General features: G+C 38.6%; 1 protein-coding gene across 7 annotated transcripts in view; it reads left to right on the top strand.

Moving 5' to 3' along the window:
• The window catches only part of STAT3 (signal transducer and activator of transcription 3), a 62905-nt gene that overhangs the window by 21662 nt on the left and 16454 nt on the right, over positions 1 to 24789 (top strand). For 5 of the 7 annotated variants that reach the window (XM_064271074.1, XM_023553704.2, XM_010594466.3 and 2 more), the window contains exons 2-11: positions 11110 to 11260; positions 12086 to 12230; positions 12848 to 12946; positions 19361 to 19456; positions 19607 to 19688; positions 19878 to 19972; positions 20143 to 20294; positions 22657 to 22815; positions 22959 to 23051; positions 23880 to 23939. In XM_064271074.1, the coding sequence (XP_064127144.1) occupies positions 11133 to 11260; positions 12086 to 12230; positions 12848 to 12946; positions 19361 to 19456; positions 19607 to 19688; positions 19878 to 19972; positions 20143 to 20294; positions 22657 to 22815; positions 22959 to 23051; positions 23880 to 23939 (1109 nt within the window). In that variant the 5' untranslated portion in view covers positions 11110 to 11132. The remainder of the gene's footprint in view (positions 1 to 11109; positions 11261 to 12085; positions 12231 to 12847; positions 12947 to 19360; positions 19457 to 19606; positions 19689 to 19877; positions 19973 to 20142; positions 20295 to 22656; positions 22816 to 22958; positions 23052 to 23879; positions 23940 to 24789) is intronic. The other 2 variants (XM_010594467.3, XM_010594468.3) reach the window with 2 other exon arrangements.

Consider the following 24789-nt stretch of genomic DNA (forward strand, 5'->3'; position numbering starts at 1 on the left):
AAAATTTTTTCTCCAAAAACAAAAAAATAGTGGTTTCGAGCAGAGCTCTGAAACTAGACTATTTGTGTTAGGATCCCAGTTCTATGTCTTTGCTACCTGTGTGACCTTGGGTAAGTCACTTAACCTCTCTGAACCTCAGTTTTCTTATCTGTAAAATGGGAATAAAATATCTCATAGGATGGTTTGGGGGATGAAATGAATAAATAAGCATATGTCATATTTATAAAACAGTGCCTAGCACAAAGTAAGTGCAATATATTTTATATTTAGGTCTTTGATCCATTTTGAGTTAGTTTTTGTACCTGGTGTGAGGTATAGGTTTTGTTTCATGTTTTCTTGCAGGTGAATATCCAGTTATGCCAGCACCATTTGTTAAAGAGACTGTCTTTTCCCCATTTAACGAACTTTGGGCCTTTGTCAAATATCAGCTGCTCATAGGTGGATGAATTTACATCTGGATTCTCAATTCTGTTCCGTTGGTCTAAGTATCTGTTGTTGTACCAGTACCAGGCTGTTTTGACTACCATGGTGGCATAGTAGTTTCTAAAATCAGGTAGTGTGAAGCTTCCCAGTCTGTTCTTCTTCAGTAATGCTTTGCTTATCCGTGGCATCTTTCCTTTCTATGTGAAGTTGGTGATTTTTTTCTCCATCTCATTAAAAAATGCTGTTGGAATTTGGATTGGGATTGCATTGTATCTGTAGATCGCTTTGGGTAGAACTGACATTTTCACAAAGCTAAGTCTCCCTATCCATGAGCAAGGTATATTTTTCCACTTATGTAGGTCTCTTTTGGTTTCTTGCAGTAGTGTCTTGTAGTTTGGTTTATACAGGTCTTATTACATCTTTGGTTAGATTTATTCCTAAGCATTTTATCTTCTTGGGGACTATTGTAAATGATATTGATTTGGTGAATTTCTCTTCTAAGTTCTCTTTGTTGGCATAGAGGAATCCAACAGATTTTTGTATGTTTACCTTGTATCCTGATACTTTGCTGAAATCTTCTATTAGTTCCAGTAGTTTTCTTGTGAATTCTTTGTGGTTTTCTGTGTTTAAGATCATATCATCTGCAAGTAGGGATACTTTTACTTCTTCCTTACCAGTATGGATACCCTTTATTTCTTTTTCTTGCCTTATTGTTCTGGCTAGGACCTCCAACCCAATGTTGAATAAGAGTGGCAATAAAGGGCTCCCTTGTCTGGTTCCCAGTTCTTAAGGGGAATGCTTTCAGACTCTCCATTTAGGATGATGTTGGCTGTTGGCTTTGTATAAATACCCTTTATTATGTTGAGAAATTTCCCTCTGTTCCTATTTTGCTGAGAGTTTTTATCATGAATGGGTGTTGGGCTTTGTCAAATGCCTTTTCTGCATCATTTGATAAGATTGGTTCTTATCTTTTATTTATGTGATGAGTTACATTGGTTGTTTTTCTGATGTTGAACCATCCCTGCATGAAAAACTGCATACCTGGTATGAATCCCACTTGGTCATGGTGAAGTATTTTTTGATATGTTGTTGGATTCTGTTGGCTAGAATTTTGTTGAGGATTTTTGTGTCTATGTTCATGAGGGATATTTTTCTGTAATTTACTTTTTATGTGGTGTCTTTACCTGGTTTTGGTATCAGGGTTCTGCTGGCTTCATAGAGTGAGTTTGGGAGTATCCATCCTTTTCAATGCTCTGAAATACCTTTAGTAGTACTGGTGTTAACTCTTTGAAAGTTTGGTAGAGTTCTCTAGTGAAGCCGTCAGGGCCAGGGCTTTTTTTTTTTTTTCTGTTGGGAATTTTTAAATTACCTCTTCAATGTCTTGTTATAGGTTTATTTAGTTTGTCTACCACGGTTTGTGTTAGTTTAGGTAGGTAGTGTGTTTCTAGAAATTCTTCCATTTCCTCTAGATTTTCAAATTTGTAGGAGTACAATTTTTCATAGTCTTCCATTATGATTCTTTTGATTTCAGTTAGGTCTGTTGTGATACCGCCCATCTCATTTCTTATTTACTTTCTTCTGATGCCCAAGGGTTTCTTTTGCTGCTCTCTTTCTATTTGTTCAAGTTGTAGGGTTAATGTTTTGATTTTGGCCCTTTCTTCTTATAGCATTTATTGCTATAAATTGACCTCTGAGCACTGCTTTTGGTGTGTCCCAAAAGTTCTGGTAGGGTGTGTATTCATTCTGATTTGATTCTGTGAATTTCTTTATTCCATCCTTGATTTTGTCCATAACCCCATAGTTTTTGAGCAAGGTGTTGTTCAGTTTCCATGTATTTGATTTTTTTTCCTTGGTTTTTCTGTTATGATTTGTACTTTTGTGGCTTTATGGTCAGAAAAGATGCTTTGTAATATTTCAATGTTTTGGATTCTGTTAAGGCTTTGTGGTCTGATACATAGTCTGTTCTAGAGAATGTTCCATGTGTGTTGGAAAAGGAAGTATACTTGCCTGCTTCTGGGTGGCATGTTCTGTATATGTCTATGAGATCAAGTTGGTTGATTGTGGTATTTAGATCTTCCATGTCTTTATTGAGCTCCTTTCTGGTTGTTCTGTCCTTCACCGAAAGTGGTATGTTGAAGTCTTCTATTATTGTGGAGCTATCTATTTCTCTTTTCAATGCTGTTAGAGTTTGTTTTATGTATTTTGGAGCCCTGCCATTGGGTGTGTAAATATTTATTAAGGTTATGTCCTCCTGGTGTATTGACTCTTTAATCATCATGTAGTGTCCTTCCTTATCATTTGTGGTGAATTTTGCTTTAAAGTCTGTTTTGTCGAGATTAATATTGCCACTCCTGCTCTTTTTTGATTGTTGCTTGCTTGATATATTTTTTTCCATCCTTTGAGTTTTAGCTTGTCTGTGTCTTTGAATCTAAAGTGTGTCTCTTGTAGGTAGCTTATAGATAGGATGAGTAAGTACAATATAAATATTAGCTATAATCATTCACTTGGATTGCTCTTAAACCGAGGTTCTTATATCTCATCTTATTCTTTTGTTTTAATATCACTGAAGTGTTTTAGTCTATTTAGGACATGGAGCTAGCCTTCCAAATGCCTTAGGTGAAATATATGGAGGTATTTGATTAAGGCATCACCCAACCCTCCCTTCCTCTCATTTCACATATACACCAATCACAGCATTACTACTCCCTCCCTCAGGATATGATAAATAGGTCCATTAAAGTACATATATTTTACATAGCAGGGAAAACTGACCAAGCAGCTATCACTCAACACCTGGCCAATCTGATATATTAATCTATGCATCTTTTTAAAGTGTTAAAAAGCAAAGGTGTCACCTTGAGAACTAAGGTATGCCTGACCCAAGCCATGGTATTTTTGATTGCCTCATATGCATGCTAAAGCTGGACAGTGAATAAGGAAGACTGAAGAAGAATTGATGCCTTTGAATTATGGTATTGGTGAAGAATATTGACTATACCACGGACTGCCAGAAGAACGAACAAATCTGTCTAGGGAGGTGTACATCCAGAATGCTCCTTAGAAACAAAGATGGCGAGACTTTGTCTTATGTACTTTGGATGCGTTATTAGGAGGGAGCAGTCCCTGGAGAAAAGACATCATGCTTAGTAAGGTAGAGGGTCAGTGAAAGAGGAAGACCCTAAATGAGATGGATTGACACAGTGGCAGCAACAATGGGCTGAAACATAGCAACAATTATGAGGATGGCGAAGGACTGGGCAGTGTTTTGTTTTGTTGTACACAGGGTTGCTATGAGTCAGAACCGACTCAATGGCATCTAACAACAACAACAATCTGTTGCAGTGTTTCAAGGCAATGAGGAGAAATGGATTTACCCTAAGAAATTTTGATGAAAGAGATGCCATGCAGGGACGGAACAATACAAAAGCGCTGTGCACCAAGCAAGATGCTAGACATCCACTATTTCTTTTTTACAACAATTTTTCAAAGGAGGGCTGATTCCCAATCTTACTAAAGAGGAAGCTGGTTGAGAAGTCCTGGTAGCTTTTTCCAAAACAAATAGCTGATAAATGGCAGGCAGGTTTGCGCCAGGCCTGTCTGGTGTCAAAGTTGCTATGTTCTTTGCCTCACACCACGCTGCTTCAGAGGAGTGTGTCTGATTGGGGGAGCAGGAGCGTTGCAAAGTGGGGAGGCCTTGTGACACGCAAATTTGTTCTGTTTTCTGTGGTTTTCTATGGAGCTGTTCTTAGGCAGCTTTAACTGTAAACGGTGTTCTCAATAATTGACAAAGCATTTCTACTTACGCTACTTTCAATTTAGAGGGAATTAATGTTTGTTATATGAGGCAATGGTGGTTCATTGGTAGAATTCTTGCCTTCCATGCAGAAGACCAGGGCTTGATTCCGGGCCAGCGTACCTCATGCACAACCACCACTCATCTGTTATTGGAGGCTTGTGTATTGCTATGATGCTGAATAGCTTCCAGTGGAGCCTCCAGGCTAAGACAGTCTGGGAAGAAAGGCTGGGATCTCCTTCCAGAAATTAGTCGGTGAAAACCCTATGCACCACAGCGGTCTAATCCACAACCGATCATGGGGACATCACAGGACCAGGCATTTCATCCAGTTGTGCATGGGGCCACCATGACTTGGCCTGCTCCAGTGCAGCTACAAGAAAACAGAATGTTATACGATACGGTGCCTATACCAGATCAAGTATGGAGAATACAATTTTTTTTTTCCTTAACACTATTAGATTTGAAATAATAAGAGACCTTGGTAGTTCATAGTTTCCAAATCTTTTTCTCAAGGATAGCCAGGTGAGCACAGGAGGTTTTGGGTAGTTCCTTTGGTTTTGTTTTTTAAATCCTGATTGGCCTTCACAAATGAGAACACCAGGTTTGCTTTCCTTTTTGCTGTTCCCATTCCTGGTAGTCTCCGCCTCTTAGAGTTACTGTAAATCAGATACATATCATTCTTTATATTTCTGACTGTAAACAAGATAACTGCACAAAGGTAGTGATAGTGATAGGCTTTACAAACTTGTTAGGAGTTAGAATGGAAAAACAGATTGTGCCTGGCACAAGGTTCTTTAATTGTCCAAGAAGAAGGTAGGATAGTGGACTTTTTTGAGTTGCCTCACAGTGTCCTTAAAAACTGTTCTTTCCTTCATTTCTCTGAGCTCTGCTCCCCACATACCACTTTTCATGTATTCAAAATCTGTCATATTAGTCAGCCAAACCAACCCACTACCATCAAGCCGATTCTGACTCATAGCAACCCTATAGGTCAGAGTCGAGCTGCTTCATAGGGTTTCTGAAGCTTTAATCCTTTACAGAAGCAGACTGCCTCATATTTCTCCTGCACAGTGGCTGGTGGGTTTGAACCGCTGAGTGCCTCAACCACTGTACCACCAGGGCTCCTTGTCATATTAGTAGGGAACTGCAATTACAACTTCTCCTATATCTCAATGTCCATATTCATAAGGAAGTGTTGGTTTCTTTTTACCTTAAAGTAAATTCTATTATTTGCAATTGAATGTATTTGAAAATTACGATAATTTGTTTCAAATTGGGCGCTTAAGTACTAATCTGGCTTTTTAGGAAGTCAAAACTGGATTTATGCATAGACTTATTATTAAAGGTAATTATCTAATCTTAAACCTTACTTATAAAGGTGCTATTTGGACTTGTAAGCAATGAAATTGCATGTGTTTACTATATAAGTATACCTATTTTGAATTATAATTTGAATTATTCTTTTTAAATTTTGAAATTCCAAAGTCTTAACGTCTAAAGTAATTTACATGGTGAGTTAAAGCTACAGTATTTACATGTGGACTCCCTGTCATCCAATACACCTTTCACCCTATAGTAAAAATTTGACAAAGATTGAGTGTCCTTCTGTAGCATTAATTAATTGCCTTCTCTTGTTTTTCCTGTCTTACTTTTTTTCTTCCTTCCTTTCTTTTTGTCTCTAATCTGCTTTAAAGAACTTGGAGCTAGCATCAGGTTATTTTTGGAATGTGGTACGATGAAGAATAAATTGGCACTTAACTATTAAGGACATGGAGCCTCAATGGCATTAACAGGATTATATTGAAAACACTGATAGAAACCGAATAGTTGTTTTGCGGGCTTTAAACAAAATTTTTTTTCATAGAAAAAATGTTTACTGTATAATAAGCTTTAATAGCTTAAAATACTATGATCCCAATTTTTGAAAAAAAAAATACATACACTTGAAAAAGATTAAAAGGAATTGGATCAACATGTCGATTATAGTTCTGGATAGTAGGATATTGGTGATTTTCTTTTCTGTATTTCTCCAAATTTTCCACAGTGAACATTAGTACTTTTATAATCTTATGAAAATGTCTTCCTAAAAGGTCTGATTTCTGTAGAAATTAGTGCAAGTCGTTTTCTGTGTTACCTTATCCTTTGGTTGCCTTAGCCCTGGGCCTTTCCTAATGGCAAAGAGGAGCTTAGCGTAGGCAACAGATAAAATATGGGTATACAGTTATTTTAAAAACAAATACTTTTAATATAGCGTATGAATAACACTCAAGGAAAAATCTTATGACACATTGCAATGTTGAACAGAAATTATCTTTAGGACTCTCCTAATGGCAAAGAGGAGCTTAGTGTCAGCCACAGATAGAATACGGGTATACTCTATTTTAAAAATAGGTGTTTCTAATATTGAGTATGAATAACACTCAAAGGAAATCTTATGACCCATGACACATTGCAAGGTTGAACAGAAATTATCTTTAGGTCATTTTCTGTTCTCCATGCACCTGGTTTCCCGTCCTTCTCTTTACCTTCCCTCACCCCTATCAAAAATCCGCTAGTGCATGAATGTGAAGTACATGTCTTAATTTAAAAAGGAGTTTTATGAAATGATGTAATGAACCCCTTTTGTAAACTGTCCTGGCTTGTGTTTCTCAACATACCCCTTGGTTTTTTTAGACATATAAATGAGAACTGTGACTTTGGACAAACTTTTTTAGCGATCTTTACAGTAAGAAGTTTCTCGTTAGACAGTAGTTTTTTGCCTTATGACTTGTTGTTGGTAGGTTATCCCCAAGGGGGTTGAGAAATTCCTGTTTTGAAAAGTCCAGAAAGTCTTTGGTGACTTGCTGTTTCATTTCTATTTTTCTTTTCAGTTATAGAAAACAGATAGGATCACACTTTGCTTTATATGCTGCCATCTACTCTATGCTAACCTGAACCTAGTAAATGCCTTGAGAGAATTAAGCCCTACCTGGTACCCTAAGCCAACCACTGCATGCATGGAACGAATTAACTTCTGTCCCATGCTCCCAGAATAGTGTATGTCACTCAAATAGTTGTGCAAATCACTTTCTGTGTTCTGGGGTTCATTGAAGTGGTTGGTAAATCATAAATTTAGAATTAATTTGTAGATAAGATATACTTTAGTTAGAACATAGTGGAGTTCTTTAGATTAATGTATAATTTGAGAATCCAGAATTGAGATTGTGAAATAAGTGACTCTTATTTCCGGTAAAACAGTTACAACAAAGTTTGTTGGCACTGGTTTTCCCAGATAATTTGGCTAGTGATCTCTTAAGAATGTACTGTTTTTATGTAGCACATTTGGTCAGATTGTCCTGTGGCTGCTATTAATTATATTTAATTATATACGGTAGCTAAGCAGCCTGTAAAGAAATCAATATTTGCCCATGTTCTCCTAGAAAATACTTCCTGTTCTTCGACCTTAACTGACAATGTTTTTTTTTTTCTTTTTTTTTCTCCTGTAAGATAGCTATTCCAGTATTACCTATGGGGATTAGACTAAGAAATAGAACACAAAATCAGTCATTCTTGGTGCTTTAATTTCATAGAAAAAACTACTAGCTGGGCTCTGGTTTAAGAAATGGCACAACTATTGTATTGCTTAGTAGCCCACTTCTGTCCCCAACCAAAACATTAAAACAGCAACAACAACCAAAAAACTCTGAGTTATGGACTAGAAGTAGATCAAACAATTTCTAACAACTTGTATGTTTTTTTATGGTACCTTATCCATGCGTCCGAATCAACTTGATGGAAACTAACAACAACAAATTTTGAAGATGCATGTTCCCAGTGTTAACCCATAATTCAGCAGGTGTAGTGGGGTGCTGCTTTTTGGTTTTAAATTGTAACTTCAGGGAGTAGACTGTGATGGCTCTACATTTTTATCCACAGTAGGCAATTAAGTAATTAGATGACTTTTTATTAATTTATAACACTGGAGTTTATCATGAAAAGTGGATGGCTATTTCTTTAAATCCACAGCTTTTTCCTTACATAGTCTAAAGCAGCGCTGTTCAATATGTGAGCCCCATAATTTTATAGTAGCCACGTTTAAACAAGTAAAAAGGAAATGGCTGAGGTTAATTTCAATAAGACATTTTATTTAACCCTGTATATCCTAAATATTCCAGGAACCCTGGTGGCACAGTGGTTAAAGCTCTTAGCTGCTAACCGAAAGGTCTGCCGTTCGAACCCACCAGCCCTGCGGCAGAAGTAAAGACTTAAAAGCCTTGGAAACCCTATGGGGCAGTTCTTCTCTGTCCTATAGGGTCGCTATGAGTTGGAATCAACTTGATGGCAATGGGTTTGCATTTTTGAATGCTAAATTTTTTCATTTCAACATTAATATTTTTCTTTTTTTTGTACTAAGTTTTCAGACTCCGGTGTGTGTTTTACGCATACGGCATATCTCAGTTTGAACCAGCTACAATTTCATGTGCTCAGTAGCCACATGTGGCTAGTGACTACCATATTGGACTATGTAGTTCTAGCATTTTAGTAAATTCACATGCAGTAGAATCTACATAAATTGGTGTATTAGACAGATTTGTATGTAAGTCAGGTCCTAAGAAACGTAAAGCAGATCATGATGCGATTAGCCTATGAGGCAAGTTTTAAATTGACCCTAATGCAAATTGCTTTAAGAGAGTTCTAATGGCCTGGGATTTCTTATTGAGGTTAATACAAGCCACGGTTACTATGGTTGAGCATGCAGCATGTCCTTCAGCTGTTGCTTTGATTGCAGACAGCGTTCATTGTACCTATACCACTACCCACGCAGCATCAGTGGTGTGGCAGGTTAGACCTGGGGTGGGAGATGCTGAAGACAGGCAGATGAAAGGAAGTGGTAACTGAAAATGTTGGTTAGGTGCCTAAGAGGAATGCAGATGTTGTTTAAAATACAAAAACAAAACTAACAAACAAAAAGCACCCTCTAACATTTTCCTATGGAATAGTTAGTTAATTTGAGGAGCATATTTGCCGAACATTCTGATGTTCTCATTTCTTTGTTTTACTGAACGTTTTCACCAGTGGAATTTAAGTCCTTGGACATGAGGAGGGAAAATGCCTTAGATCTATGCTGTAAAATACACATTGGATATAAAAATAAAAAATTTTTAATATAGAAGATTTAATACAAAAAGAAGAATGTAAAGTATCTCTTCATTTTTTTATAGGATTACATGTTGAAATGGTAACATTTTGGATATATTGGGTTAAATAAAATATATTATTAAAATTAATTTCACCTATTTCTTTTTACCCTTTTAATATGGTTACTAGACAATTTAAAATTACATTATGTGGCTTGCATTATATGTCTACTGGAAAATGTTGCTTAGGTGGTTAACAGAAAAACTGAATTGAGTGGATCCCTTTTCTTATTCAGTGTAAAGGCTGCTTTGCAGGTACTCCTGTGCTTTCCTGAATGTGTGCTTCAGAGTTCCGTCAATTGAGGCTGTCTTCACAGTGGAAACCCTGGTGGCATAGTGGTTAAGTGCTACAGCTGCTAACCAAAGGGTTGGGAGTTTGAATCCACCAAGCGCTCCTTGGAAACTCTGTGGGGCAGTTCTGCTCTGTTCTATAGGGCCGCTATGAGTCGGAATCGACTCAACAGCACTAGGTTTGGGTTTGGTTTTCACAGTAGAAAGGGGGAGGAGTGTCTGTCTGTCCCCACCAGAGAGGAAGGGAGAACTGTAACACAGTCCTCTCCTGTCCTCAGAAAACCTGATCCTGAACCACTTACTGACAATTAAACTTCCTGCTTTGAGAACAGAAGACTTGTTGGGGTTTTTTTTTTCCCCCCAAGTAATATTTTATTGGTACCGTTGGTTTTGTCACCAGTTTGGTGAATTAGTTTTATGAAAAGGCCAGTACCTAATTAGGCGCCTTCTTCATCCCTTCTCTGAGAAATAAACCAAAAACTTTAGTTAAATGTATGTGTTTGTATGTATCGAATCTTTCATTAATGTTCTCGCTATCCCGGACAACCATCTCGGTAGACCTTGGTCTGTGCATACTTTAGTCTTGGGCTAGTATTTGTAGTTATTTTTAGAAACTTCTTATGAGCACTTGGTCTGTATTGCTATTTCCATGACCCAAAGAGGGTCCATGATCCAAAAGAGGACCAAAACAAGGTGATTAGCCAGGTCAATTTCTCATACCTAGGCATTTCACCGGGGTATTCATGAACCTGGAGACAACTTGTATCCCTGGTATTTAGCTTCCCTTCTTTCTTATTCCAGACCGAGAAATTAAGAAAACAAAATTACTTTTTGGTGAGTGGGAGAATCCCAGGCAGACCCTCAGTTATATTTTTAAACCTGTGGTCTTGAAATTAGCTCTTTGTCCTCTTTCTGCCCTCCCAGAACATCCACATTCTATATTTTTGTCTTAGTTCAGGTTTACTGTGTCTACCTCCCGGTTTACCTGAAAGGTGGGGACAGTGGAAAGAAAGGAACTGACATTTGTTGAGTACCTATTGTGTGCTAGGTACTAAGTCGGGTGCTTTAGAAATATCTCAACAGTCTGTAGGGATGGGAATTAGGATTTCTGTTTTATAGAAGAGGAAGTAGAGATCTAGAAGTGAAATAATTTTTCTAACCTAGCTGTCGTAGATAATGGATTCTAGAATTTGGCTTCATGCCTTCCTTGTCATCCAGTTAAGAAGCTGTGATATGGTACCAGAGGTAGAGATCGTGAATGTGTGCATGTGTTTCTGAACTGGGAGAGCCAGGCAGAATCCCTTCCAAAGCATCTTTTTTCTGTAGTCACAGGCCTGATGCCCGTATTGGCTAGAAAGGCTATTTCTGGGTTATTTACCTTCTGGGTACCTGTGGTGACCATATGGAGATGTTGGTTTACAGTTGGGACCCCGAATTCCAGCAGGATGGCCCAATGGAATCAGCTACAGCAGCTCGACACGCGGTACCTGGAGCAGTTGCATCAGCTGTACAGTGACAGCTTCCCGATGGAGCTAAGGCAGTTTCTGGCCCCTTGGATTGAGAGTCAAGATTGGTAAGTCCTTTTTGAGAAACTCCCTAAATTGTTAGGTTATGGTTTGAGACATGTTTGCTCTAGCTTCACTCTGCTAGCTATTTCATCAAAAACTTGCAGGTGGGGTGATGGAATAGGAGAGAGAAGATACAGAAGTTGTTTTAGCCTTGTAAAACATTTTCTATATTAAAAGAACATATGGCAGCACCTCTTAGGACATGGTAGAAATATTTTTGATTTGAGTGAGAATACTGTCACAGGTAGAAGTTTGGATCCACACTTGTGATTGGCCTTTCATTAAAGGAAAAAGACACAGGGTAAGAGAAATAGACTCTGTTCTAGAGAAGATAATGGCATGGTAATCTAAGAGCTGTTTCCTTCACTTTAATGGATTCAGGTCCATTTACAAAATTTTGGTTTAATTCAGGCCTATGTTAATATGTCCTAGTTTCTTCTGAGTACGTTCCCTGATTTGGTGAGGGGCAAGGGAGGTGATTCAGAGATGTTGGAGATAGGCTATCCGAGCCTGGGATTGCTTATTGGCTACTAATAATCTGACCAAGATGACCAAGAATTTAAAGCAAAACAATAGATCTATTCACGTCACTCAAGTATTTTGTAAGTATAGTCTGTGGAAGTGACCTGTAATATCTGGAGTAATTGTCAAAAAAAAAAAAAAAATTAATTAATGGTATTTATTGTTCCTGAGTGAGATGAATCTCTGAAATGATGAGTGAGTTGTAGTATCATGTTTGCCTTGGTTTCTCTCTCCTTCTCCATGGTGGTTTCTGTACGTGTGTATATGTAGGTTTCAGCATCACCCTTTATTGTTCTCCCTTTTCCTAGGGCATATGCTGCCAGCAAAGAATCACATGCCACTTTGGTATTTCATAATCTCTTGGGTGAGATTGACCAGCAGTATAGCCGCTTTCTACAAGAGTCAAATGTTCTCTATCAGCACAACCTTCGAAGAATCAAGCAGTTCCTTCAGGTATTAGTGAGAAATGGAGTAGAAGGAGAAAGCGAACCTGGAGAGTAGGGTTTTATCTTTCTCTCCTCAGAGTGGTTCTTTTCTCATTTGGCTAAGTAATGAGAACAGACCTATGTTCTAGTTTTAATCAGAAGAGAAGTGATTAGCCCTCTCTCAAATCTCTGTTTACTCAGCCTGGAGAATCATTACCTGAAATTCACAGGCCAGCTTCTCCTGCCACAGTTGAAGTAACAACATAATTGTAACCAGGTCCCCTCACAGGGAGATGACCCTTGCTTTTAAATGGTAAAAATTTGACCATAATTAGATATTCCTTGACAAAGTCAGTTGCCTCCCTATAATACCGGGATAACAGACTGTCCGAAGACTCCCACAGAAATAATATAGTTTATTATAACCCCCTTTTTCCATCTCTTCTCCCCTTTAGTCCCCCCAGTGGTTTCAGCCAGGCTCTGAGGCCTATGTGTTCTATTGTTTCAGGTACTAAGTAACACTTTCCTCAACTTGGAAAAATGAAAATGATGAGGCAGTAATTCCTACTTAGATATTATCTTAAATATAGTATGTATCTCCTTATTTTACTGCTACTTTTCACTCTCTTTCTCTCCCACTTATAGAGCAGATATCTTGAGAAGCCAATGGAGATTGCTCGAATTGTGGCCCGGTGCCTGTGGGAAGAGTCCCGCCTCCTCCAAACTGCAGCCACTGCAGCCCAGGTGAGACCTGAACAGAAACAAAGCACTGTTGGCAATATGCTTTCCTTCTTGTGTACGAAGATACAGTTGCTCTTATATGGGCATTAGGATGCAAACTGTCCTCCAAGGTAGAAATGGGTGTTTGTGGGGTTTTCTTTGCATACAATGAAAATGACTTTTTTTCCCCTGGATATGTAATGCATTCTCTTCGTCTGCCTCCCCCGCCTCTTTTTTTTAATGAAAACATTTTGGAAAAGTACAGAGAAGAAAGTAAAACAAAATCTGAAACTCCACTTGACTTCCTCTCTTTATTATCTACTCCCAGGAAACCAACATTAATAGTCTGGTATATGCACTTTTCATACCTTTCTCCAGGCCCATATAAAGACAGAAAATATATGTATACGTTTATTATTACATCATGCAAATCCTTCTAAGTCAAATAGTGTAAAACTAACTCATTTTCTTTATTTGCTACATAATATTCAATGATGTAACGTTGCTATAATTTAATCATTTCCTTTTTGATGGACATTCATTCATTCTCCTTTTTCCATTACAAACACTACTACAATAAATCTCCCTATTATATCTTTATGTAGTTTTACTTTCATTTCTCTGGGATAGATTTCCAGGACTGGAATTGTTGGATCAAAGGGTATATATATTTCTAATTTTAGATAGTTCCAGATTGCTTTCCCCAAAGGCTGTAACAGTTTGCGTTTCCAACAGAAGGACATAATAACACATTTGCTTCTTGGGAGCCACCTTGGAGATGGTTTGGGGTTGAGTCATTCAGGTTCATGTGCATTTCCCCTTTGTGGTCTAGTTTGAGCAGAACCTCACTGAGCTAGAGACGCAGTTTGCTTAGGGAATAGAGTTAACATGACACTAAATGGCCCATTAGGGGAACAATTCCATGTCACTGTTTCATCATTTATATTGATATATGACAGACATAGCTGTATCTATTATAACATCTAAAACATACCTATTATACATGGTATATGTTATGTGTTGTCGTTTGCCGTTGAGTTGATTCTGACTCATAATGACCCTGTGTGGCAGTAGAACTGTCCCATAGGGCTTCCTAGGCTGTAATCTTCATGGGAGCAGATCGTTAGGTCTTTTCGCCTTCGGAGCCACTGGTGGGTTTGAACCACCAACCTTTCAGTTAGCAGCCAAGCACTTAACCATTGTGCTACCAGGGTTACTTGTAGATATTATATATAAGGTATATATGTATATAAATTATTTCTCTCTCTCTCTTGCTACACACACACAAACACACACACATATACACACACAAATATTTATATATTCTACTGTGTGATAGTTATTATGACTCCATGCTTTAGAGGAGGTTGTGGTCTGGGAGAGAATGAAAATCAAACAACTTTATGTTTATCTTATAACCTGAGACTCTGCCAAACTCTTCTATTAGTTTCAGTAGTTTTCTGGAGGATTCCTTAGGGTTTTCTGTGTATAAGATCATGTCATCTGCAAATAGAGATAATTTTACTTCCTCCTTGCCAATCCGGATACCCTTTATTTCTTTGTCTAGCCTAATTGCTCTGGCTAGGACTTCTAGCACAATGTTGAATAAGAGCGGTGATAAAGGGTATCCTTGTCTGGTTCCCGTTCTCAAGGGAAATGCTTTCAGGCTCTCTCCATTTACAGTGATGTTGGCTGTTGGCTTTGTATAGATGCCCTTTATTATGTTGAGGAATTTTCCTTCAATTCCTATTTTGGTGATAGTTTTTATCATAAATGGGTATTGGACTTTGTCAAATGCCTTTTCTGCATCAATTGATAAGATCATGTGGTTTTTATCTTGTTTTATTTATATGGTGGATTACATTAATGGTTTTTCTAATATTAAACCAGCCTTGTATACCTGGCATAAATCCCACTTGGTCGTGGTGAATTATTTTTTTGATATGTTGTTGAATTCTATTGGCTAGAATTTTGTTGAGGATTTTTGCATCTATGTTCATGAGGGATATAGGGTCTGTAATTTTCTTTTTTTGTGATGTCTTTACCTGGTTTTGGTATCAGGGAGATGGTGGCTTCATAGAATGAGTTAGGGAGTATTCCATCATTTTCTATGCTTTGAAATACATTTAGTAGTAGTGGTGTTAACTCTTCTCTGAAAGTTTGGTAGAACTCTGCAGTATAGCCATCCGGGCCAGGGCTTTTTTTTGTTGGGAGAAAATCAAACAACTTTATAATACAATAAATATTAATTGTTAAAATATACCAAAGAAAAGGAGGGAAAAACTTAAACAGATCAATGACCATAAAAATACATAGAAAATATATTTTTAATAAATTGTACACCCTGCCACTCCCTGAAAAATAAGCCAGCCAGCCCAGATGGTATAAAAGTTGTGTTCTAGCAAACTTTCCTGACACAGATTGTTCCATTATTATCTAAAGTCTTCCACAGTATAGAAAAAAGATGATATGTCTCCACCTTATTTTATGAGGCTGGAATATCTTAATATAAAAACCTAAAAAAGACAGCGGAAGTCAAGAAAATAGTTAAGACTTTTGCATCCGTTATGATCTGCAAAAGCATGATTTATGTTCTAGAAATGCAAGGATGGTTCAATATTAGGAATTCTATTAATGTTATTCATTAAGTGAATTTACAGAATATCTATTTATAGATTGATAGATCTTCCTAGAAAATCAAAGAGAAACAATAAAGAAAACTCTCACAACCAACAAACGTTCAGAAAGGTGATTGTGTAGGACAGGGATATTTTTTAAGAATTGGTAGTTCTCCTATATAATCAGAAGTAACCTGCTAGAAGATGTCATGGAAGAAAAGATCAGATCCATAATAGTAAAAATAAATGTATGCAGTGTGTCTATATCATTGATATGTGTGAAAAAAAAGTCTGAAGGATAAATACCAAATCATTCAAGTTTTGTTATAGGACACGTGTTTACTTTTTCTAAGGAGTTTTAATTTTTTTTTATTATCCTATAGCCAAGGAAAATTTTTATTTTTAAAGACAAAAATGTAGCAGGAAGATAGAAGAAAGAGCATCTGAATCTAACTGAGGGAGTCAGGAAGTCATCACAGTGAAAAAAGGTAGTGTTTGAGCTGAGACTTAAGGTGGATTACAAGTACATCAGGCACGTGGTGAGGAGAGGATGGTCCAGGCAGGCAGAAGACCATACTTAAAGACAGAGAAACACATAAACACATATATTCTTGGGAGAAGTGCAGACAGTTTAGCACCCAGCTGGGCAGGAGAAAATAAGCTAGTCAGGGCCACATCATGGAGATCTTTTTAGTTAGTCCTCCGTAGCAACTGGGCCTTAGAAGAGCAGTTTACTACAAGGGCCATGGGGCCAGACTGCCTGTGTTTTGAACCCTAGCTCTGCCACTTGCTGTGTAACTTGGGCAAACTCTTTATTCTCTCTATTCCTCCACCAAAAAACCAAACCCAGTGCCGTCAAGTCGATTCCGACTCATAGCGACCCTGTAGGACAGAGTAGAACTACCCTATAGAGTTTCCAAGGAGCACCTGGTGGATTCGATCTGCTGACCCTCTGGTTAGCAGCCATAGCACTTAACCACTATGCCACCAGGGTTTCCCTCTATTCCTCCAGTGGGAATGAAAATAGTACCTTCTTTGTAGAATTAAATTAATTCATATGTGTAAAATACTTGGAAAAGCATATGACACATAAATGGAGATAAATGTTAACTGCTTTCTGCTGTTATCATCATCATCATCATTACTGTGGGAAATAGGCACCCACTGAAGAATTTTAAGCAGAAAACTGATATGTTCAGATGTGGGCGAGTAGGTCGATAACACTGGTAACACTCACGATTTAAGACCCTGGAGACAGGGAGGTTGGCAAAAAGGCACTTGCCAGTGTATCACTAGGGTTTTCTGTTTTGGAGAACTTTTGTGTCTCATGGTGTTGCATAAGGTAAAAATATTTAAGTCATTTTGGGTAGAGGCTCCAACTTAACCATGGGAAGTAGAGAAGCAGGAGATGTCCCAAGGATATTTTCAGTCATATAGACCAGGAGTTGGCAAACTATGCCCATGGACCAAATCCAACTGGTTCACCTGTTTTTGTAAATGGAGTACTTTTGGAACACAGCCATCTCATTCACTTATGTATTGTCTGTGACTGCATTCACACTGCAGTGGCCGGGCTGAATGTCTGTAACAGAGACTGTAAGGCCTACGAAGCCTAAAATATTAAACACCAGGCCCTTACAGAAAGTTTGCCACCCCGATATAGAGCTACCAGTTGGATATTTGAGATTTCACCTAGGCTTCACTGTTATTTTCTCTGTTTATTTCGTCCGTCATGTTCTTAGTATCATGGGTAAAGCAGTAGGAGATAGGAAGATGAGTAGATGTGATATGATACCAAGGGGCTTCCAGTCTAGTTGGGCTATAGCTACACAAACACTCAAAGTGAGAAAAACATAGAGCAGGATGTGAGTAATGTTGTGTAGGGAAGTTGACTAAGATTTCACAGGAGAGCAAATGTTTGAACTGAGTTTAAAGGTGAATGAGCTTGGGTTTGCCTGGGTAGAAAAGCAGGCTAGGCTGAGTGAACAGTGTAGTGGGGAGGTAAAGTATAAAAACATGGTGTATGTGGGGAAAGAAGGGGGTAGTTTGAGGTGACCACAGCACAGGGAGGGAGAGTTTAAGTTGTTACCATATTATGCAAAAGGTTTTTCTGTGCCAGGTTGAGATGTGTATACCTAGGCATAGTGGGGAGCCCATCAAGTTTTTAGCAGAGGCGTTAGAGGCGAGTTTCTATCAGTTATTATTAAATTACATCTCTTTCCCCCTTTCAGTTCAGTAGCAATCAAAAAATAGACGTGAGAGTTGAAAACAGATAAAAATATAAGTTGTCATGTTGGTAAAGCTAGACTAGAAAGCATGATTTGGACTAGTAACCATAGAGGCTCTCTAATACCTGCCCCCAGAGTTGGATCTTGGAATAGAGAGAGATTGGGTCCACAGGGCAACACTTCCCCAACCATCCGTGTGGAGATTCAGAGACCATAGACTAATATCTATTGAACATGGAGAGATGGGTGTCTAGATAGAGCTGCTCCTAGAAACTAGTGCCCCAGCTATGTCCCAGGAAGCCGGGAGTGAGAGGAAGAGGCACCAGCTTATGTGCTGGATTCTTCTGGGAGACAGAGCCTAGAAGGCTCTGATCTGTATGTATACTGAGTCCTCTTCCCAATATCACCAGTCAGATGAGTCAATCCCCCTGTGGGGAGAATAAATGGGTGGGGGCCACCTTTCCAAAACTTCCAAGGTAAGTTTATAGTCTGTAGGCTTGGATAGGGACTTTGAGGAAGTGGTGACCTCTAAAACTGGCATGTTCAGATCTTATTTTGGAGACTTCTGGTGGTATTGTAGAGAATGGGTTGGAATTGAGGGAGATTAGAGGGAAACAGATCAACTGTTGGGGCCTGAACTGAGCCACTGGCAATTGAGATGAATTTAAGAGACTATAGAGGATAGGGAAACCCTGGGGGCATAGTGGTTAAGTGCTACAGCTGATAACTGAAACGTCAGCAGTTTGAATCCACCAGGTGCTCCTTGGAAACTCAATGGGGCAGTTCTACTCTGTCCCCTACGGTCACTATGAGTCAGAATCAACCTGTCAGCAATGGGTTGTAAAGGATAGAGCCCGGAGGATTTGATGACTCCAGTGAAAAGAAGAAATTGAAGATGAACAAGGATTCCTAGCTTTGAAAACTGGCTATTTAGTGTCTTTTCTGGACTCTCTTCTGTTCCATCGATGAGTGTTTCTAGCCTACGTCAGTGCTCTCACTGTCTTCATCACCACAGCTTTTATGTAGTCTCTTTTGTCAGAAGATGTCCTATTACTTTTCTTATACTTTTCTTCACCATTTTAAAATTTCATATGCTATTTGACTGTTCTGAGGTACCCCCCCCACCCCCAGAATTTCATCTGTGGGGTAAGATGGTTTTTATTATTCCATAGAAATGTTTTAGGCACCATATTTAATTAAGCATCGAACATCTGCTGTCATAAATTATTCTGGTATTTGAATGAGAATGTCTTGAAGGTAAGGACCATGTCTTAGCTCAGCTTGTGGTCTTCTAGTGCTATGCGTCGTCCCCAAAGGGTGGGTTTCTAATCTGACCTGTAGGTAAAAAGCCCATAACACAGGTAAAACTGTGTGAGAGCTTCCTTGGCCCATACAGACAGCACCTGGAGACACCGGGCTGCTGCTGCATCATTGCCAGTTATAACTCCTGGCACTGCTGTCTTCCCCTCCTGATGGCAGCAGCATCTCAAGCCAAACAGGAAGGGCAGGTAGGGTGAGATGAAGACTAGACAAAGGTATTTTGCTCACTGTATTTCATATGTTCACATGTGTGTTAACTCTCTTTTTGGCAGCAAGGGGGCCAGGCCAACCACCCTACAGCTGCTGTGGTGACAGAGAAGCAGCAGATGCTGGAGCAGCACCTACAGGATGTTCGGAAGAGGGTTCAGGTGAGGCCATCCTGGGTGGGGCAGGAAGCCTTTTCTTGGGAATAGTGGATGTGGGTCCTGTTTCATTTAATTCTTCTCAGAAACTTTTTTCCCCTTTCCCCAGGGAAATCTTTTTTACTTCTATTTTTTTGTTTGTTTTGTTTTGAACAGGATCTAGAACAGAAAATGAAAGTGGTAGAGAACCTCCAGGATGACTTTGATTTCAACTATAAAACCCTCAAGAGTCAAGGAGGCAAGTGAATATTAGAGACCTTAAAATCTCCTGTAGAAAGTGAGTTTGTGTTACTTGAGTTTAAAGACTTGTTTTGTCTTGACTGCGTGTTCAGACTTTAGAGGGGACAGGGGCTACTGTGTTTCAGGGAGTCTTGTTGTTATGGACAGGAGTATTCCCTAGGTCAAGGAATTTTCCCTTCCTCCACAGACATGCAAGATCTGAATGGAAACAACCAGTCAGTGACCAGGCAGAAGATGCAGCAGCTTGAACAGATGCTTACAGCGCTGGACCAGATGCGAAGAGTAAGAGCACTGGGCAAGCTACCCCTGTGTGTTGCGCTTACCTGCTGGTATTGGCATCGTGGCAGCACCTACCTGGTTTCTATTACGTTCCTTTTTTGGAACTGACTAAAGAATGTGGTTAGAGACAGTCTAAGGAAGTGTTTTCTGACTTTGTTTTGGCTTTTAACCAGAGCATTGTGAGTGAGTTGGCTGGGCTTTTGTCAGCAATGGAGTACGTGCAGAAAACTCTCACGGATGAAGAGCTGGCTGACTGGAAGAGGAGGCAACAGATTGCTTGCATTGGAGGCCCTCCCAACATCTGCCTAGATCGCCTAGAAAACTGGTAAAAGATGAAGGAGAAGCTTTTTTTTTTTCCATTCTTTCTAGAAAGCTGAGCTAAAATATGGTCATAACTGCAGGCCAAAAGATTTGGTACTATATCTCAAAGGTAGGGACTTTTACATACTCAAATTTAGTCTAAGAGTTAAAGCTTTTAGTTTATTTGGACAATTTTTTTATAAATAAAAATTTATATATAGTATTAACATATAATTATAAACTTAATATTTATATATTACTATTTTAAATACATTTTTAATGATTTATTTAATTATTTAAATAAAGTTTTTGTGGCTTAACTGTATTTAACGCGCAGATTATTTTATTTATTTTAATTACCTAAAACGATACCTGAACTTTGTAAAGTTAATAAAGAGAAGAAAACGTTCTAAAATCTAGTCATTCAGAGATACCTACAGGAAAAATTTTGATGACGATCATTCTAGATATCTGTCATTGTATATAAAAGCATAAAGATATGAATCTCTACTTTGCATCAGTGTAACAATTTTTTTAAATTTTATTTTGTTGTTATCGAGAACATACACAGCAAAACATACACCAATTGAGCAGTTCCTACATGTCCAATTCAGTGACATTGATTACATTCTTCAAGTTTTGCAACCATTCTCACCCTTCTTTTCTGAGTTGTTTCTCCCCTGTTAACATAAACTCACTGCCCCCTAAGGCTCTTATCTCGTCTTTTGAGTTGCTGTTGTCAGTTTGATCCCATATACATAGTTCTTAAAAGAGCATAATGCTTAAAAGCAGACTTTTTTTTACTAGTTAAGCTAAACTATTGTATTGTTTCGTTTTAAGAAGACTTCAAGGGATATTTTTGGTTTAAGGTTTAAAGATTATCTCAGGGCGGTAGTTTCAGGGGTTCATCCAGCCTCATGTGGCTCCAGAAAGTCTGCAGTCCGTGAGAATTTGAAATTCCTTTCTGCATTTCCTCCCTTTTAACCAGGATTCTTCTATAGAATCTTTGATCAAAATGTTCAGTAATGGTAGCCGGGCACCACTCAGTTCTTCTGGCCTCATGGCAAAGTAGGCAGTTGCCATACATTCCATTTCCTCCTCCTACTCCTGACTCTCTTCCTTCCTCTGTTGCTCCAGGTGAATAGAGACCAATTGTTGTGCCTTGAATGGCCACTTGCAAGCTTTTAAGACCCCAGGCACTATGCAATGAACTAGGAGGTAGAACAGAAGCACTGAGCCCATTATTAGGCCAGTTAACTGGGATGTCCCATAAAACCATGACCCTAAACCTCCAAATCAAGGAACCAAGTCCCATGAGGTTTTTGGTTGTACATAACGAGTCTTCACATGCTCTTCTGTAATCTACTCTTTCTATAACCTATCATTAAACAGCAGACCTTTATTGAGCACCCTTGATGTGTCTACTGCACCAACTTAAATTAGAAAAAACTTGACGTGAAGGGGAACCCAGATACATGGAGCATGAAATTGGGAATTTAAGACATCTCTACATGAGAATACCTGTTTGTTCATATCCTCACTAATTTTAAGCCTTATCGATTTACTGAAAACATTTTTAAATGTCTCCTGGTGAGGAAACAAAAAAGCAAGCTCTAAGAATCAGAGGATGTGAGTGTCAGATGGGAGACAGGGAACTCGGAAATCCCTGCAGTTGTCTGTTCTCTTCTCCTTCTCCTTCCACCTCCTGTCTTTGAGGTCTTTCAGTCTTTATTAAATTAGTGGTAGGCCATCAGAGAGAGACACTAGTATTCTTTCTTCTTGGGAATAGACTTGATCAGTCTTTGTCTCCCTGTCCTTCCACTTTCTATATGCATGTTAGCAATATGTTGAAATATAATTTCATGACTCTTGAAGATTGACGTTAAAAGGGCTCATAGGGATCATGCAGTTTAATCCCTTCTCTTCACGTAAGGGGACACTAAGGCCCATGATGGTGAAGGGACCTGGCCAAACATGCACAGATAGTGAGAAGCAGAGCTGGCTCAAACCCAAGTCTTTCAGGCTATCTGATCTCCTGTGTTTACCCAGTCCTTACATTTTGATTCATGGATGAGTTGGGATGAGGAAATTGAATGCCAAACTCCACATTTCATGTTCTCCATATCTCGGTTCTAGTGCTTGTCACTTTCCAGTGATAACTCCATTCATGCCTCCTACTGGTGGAAGTTTTGACATTTCCTGTCTGCCTAGCCCCCTCTTAGAAATTTACATTTTTAGGGAGGGCCTATAAAAATGGCAATATAAATTCCTCTTTCATATGTTTCTTATGTTTAGTGGCATTTATACCTATGGTATTCCCTTCTGCTTTTCTAGCTCAGCAGGTAAACTTACTCAGGCAACTGGTAACTTTCTTATTTTCTTCACAGGATAACCTCATTAGCAGAATCTCAACTTCAGACCCGCCAGCAAATTAAGAAACTGGAGGAGTTACAGCAAAAAGTTTCCTATAAAGGGGACCCCATTGTACAGCACCGGCCAATGCTGGAGGAGAGAATTGTAGAGCTGTTTAGAAACTTAATGAAAAGGTGATTTAGAATCCTTGTCCTTTTCCCTATCCAAAAAAAAAGAACCAGTCCTTAAATGAGAAACTGACTGTGTTCAGAGAACAGGACAGAGACTGATCCTCCTCAGTAGTGTGTAAACTGCCATCCTTCTCATTCCCTTCTAGTGCCTTCGTGGTTGAGCGGCAGCCCTGCATGCCCATGCACCCTGACCGGCCCTTGGTCATCAAGACTGGTGTCCAGTTTACTACTAAAGTCAGGTGGGTGACTGCACTACACTTCTGGAAAATATTGTGTTGAGGAACACTCCTAGGGCAGGGGCAGAGTTGGTGGCTAGGGTTTTTTTTGTTTTCCTGGCATCACAGACAGTACTATTGTGGGCACGGCATATTAGTTGACAACATTTGATGTTGATGTCAAAAGCTAAAAGAATGGTAATCATTTTGAGGCTACCTGGACATATGTCTATGATTCTTGACCCAGAGTCTTAGGTCGTAGCTGCTGCTTCTGCCCTCCAAAAGAAGCAAAATAATGTTGGTTCCTTTCTGTTCATTGAGCCTATCTTTTTCTGAGGAATTAAAGGGAAAGAGTAAGGTTTCTTGATCTAGAACCTAAGAGAGCACAAGGAGGTAGCAGCGTGGAGTGTTACTTTCACACTCACTTCAGAACAGGTATGCTGGGGTTTGTCCTACTGCAGTGAGGTTTCCCTCTTCAGAAACTTCGTATGATATTGGGTTTAGGTTTAATGGAACATTAGCTGTAGAGCTTGTATTTCTGTAATATTTTTCATGAAATTGCTGTTATTATTGTTTTGTGAATCTCTCACAACTTTGCCCATGTTCTTAGTTCTTGGGCTTTTTTTTCAGCACCTTTTGGCCCAAAGGGGTAATACTCAATTTAAGATCAAAGATGGCCCTGGCTGGAGGAGGAATTTGGGATTATGATTTAGTAACCTCTTAGAAATGAAATTATACATGTTTTAATTTCTTCTACTATAAGCTGCTGGGGGAGCCTACTGACTTATATTTTAACAGGTTGTATATATTTTTTCTTTACTCAGAAACTTTTTTCTTCTTTTTTTGCAACAGGTTGTTGGTCAAGTTCCCTGAGTTAAATTATCAGCTTAAAATTAAAGTGTGCATTGACAAGTAAGTACTCCTAATCTTAACTCTTTTTTTTTCTTTCTTTCAAATAAGGGGCAGAGAAATGAGAACTTTGGCAGCTATCGTTTGAATTAATAGACTTTATCTCCATTCAGAGATCTTCATTATGTGAACAAAGCTTTTCAGAAGCCTTGCTGTGCACTTTCATTTACATGCCTGAACAGAACCACAAATCCATGCTACAGATTTGAGATTGTTGTTGTGACCTGCAGTCCTTTTCCTTTATTTAGTTTTTATTTGTAAATGTAATTTGTGCACATTATATAAAACCGAGAATATACGGGAAAAGTAGATGATTTTTTTTTCCCCATACCTCGTTATCTACAAGTCCGTCAGAGTTAACATTTTTAATCCCAGTTTCTTAACTGATAGGCATGCTTTTTACCACCTTGTATAGGTTGGGTTTGCTAGGTTAGAGCTTTAGAAGCCGTTTATTTTCCCAAAGCATGGTGTTTGCAATTTGGTAAACTGCCCTCAAAGTATTTCCTGGTGGCCGCTGGTCATGACACTTTCCATTTGGTCACACTTTCTTTCCATTGACTACCAATAATATAGTTAAAACTTAAAGAATGAAGATTCCCATAAACCTGTATGTACTTATGTTTGACTTTTGTTGTGGTTTTTAATTTTGTTTTTGGGGTGGTGTTTAATTAGGTTATTTTTTTCATAACTTTACAACTATAATTTTAATATTAACTATTTACTATAATTATGAAATACATACTCAGATATAGTTTAGTCCTTTCTCCTTTCAACTAGCATTTCTATTTTTTATTTTATCTAAGGAAATAGGCTGATAGTTTTGTGGTTATATATTTAAAGATACTTATGTAGT

Source organism: Loxodonta africana, chromosome 18 (assembly GCF_030014295.1).
Source record: "Loxodonta africana isolate mLoxAfr1 chromosome 18, mLoxAfr1.hap2, whole genome shotgun sequence".
NCBI lineage: Eukaryota > Metazoa > Chordata > Mammalia > Proboscidea > Elephantidae > Loxodonta > Loxodonta africana.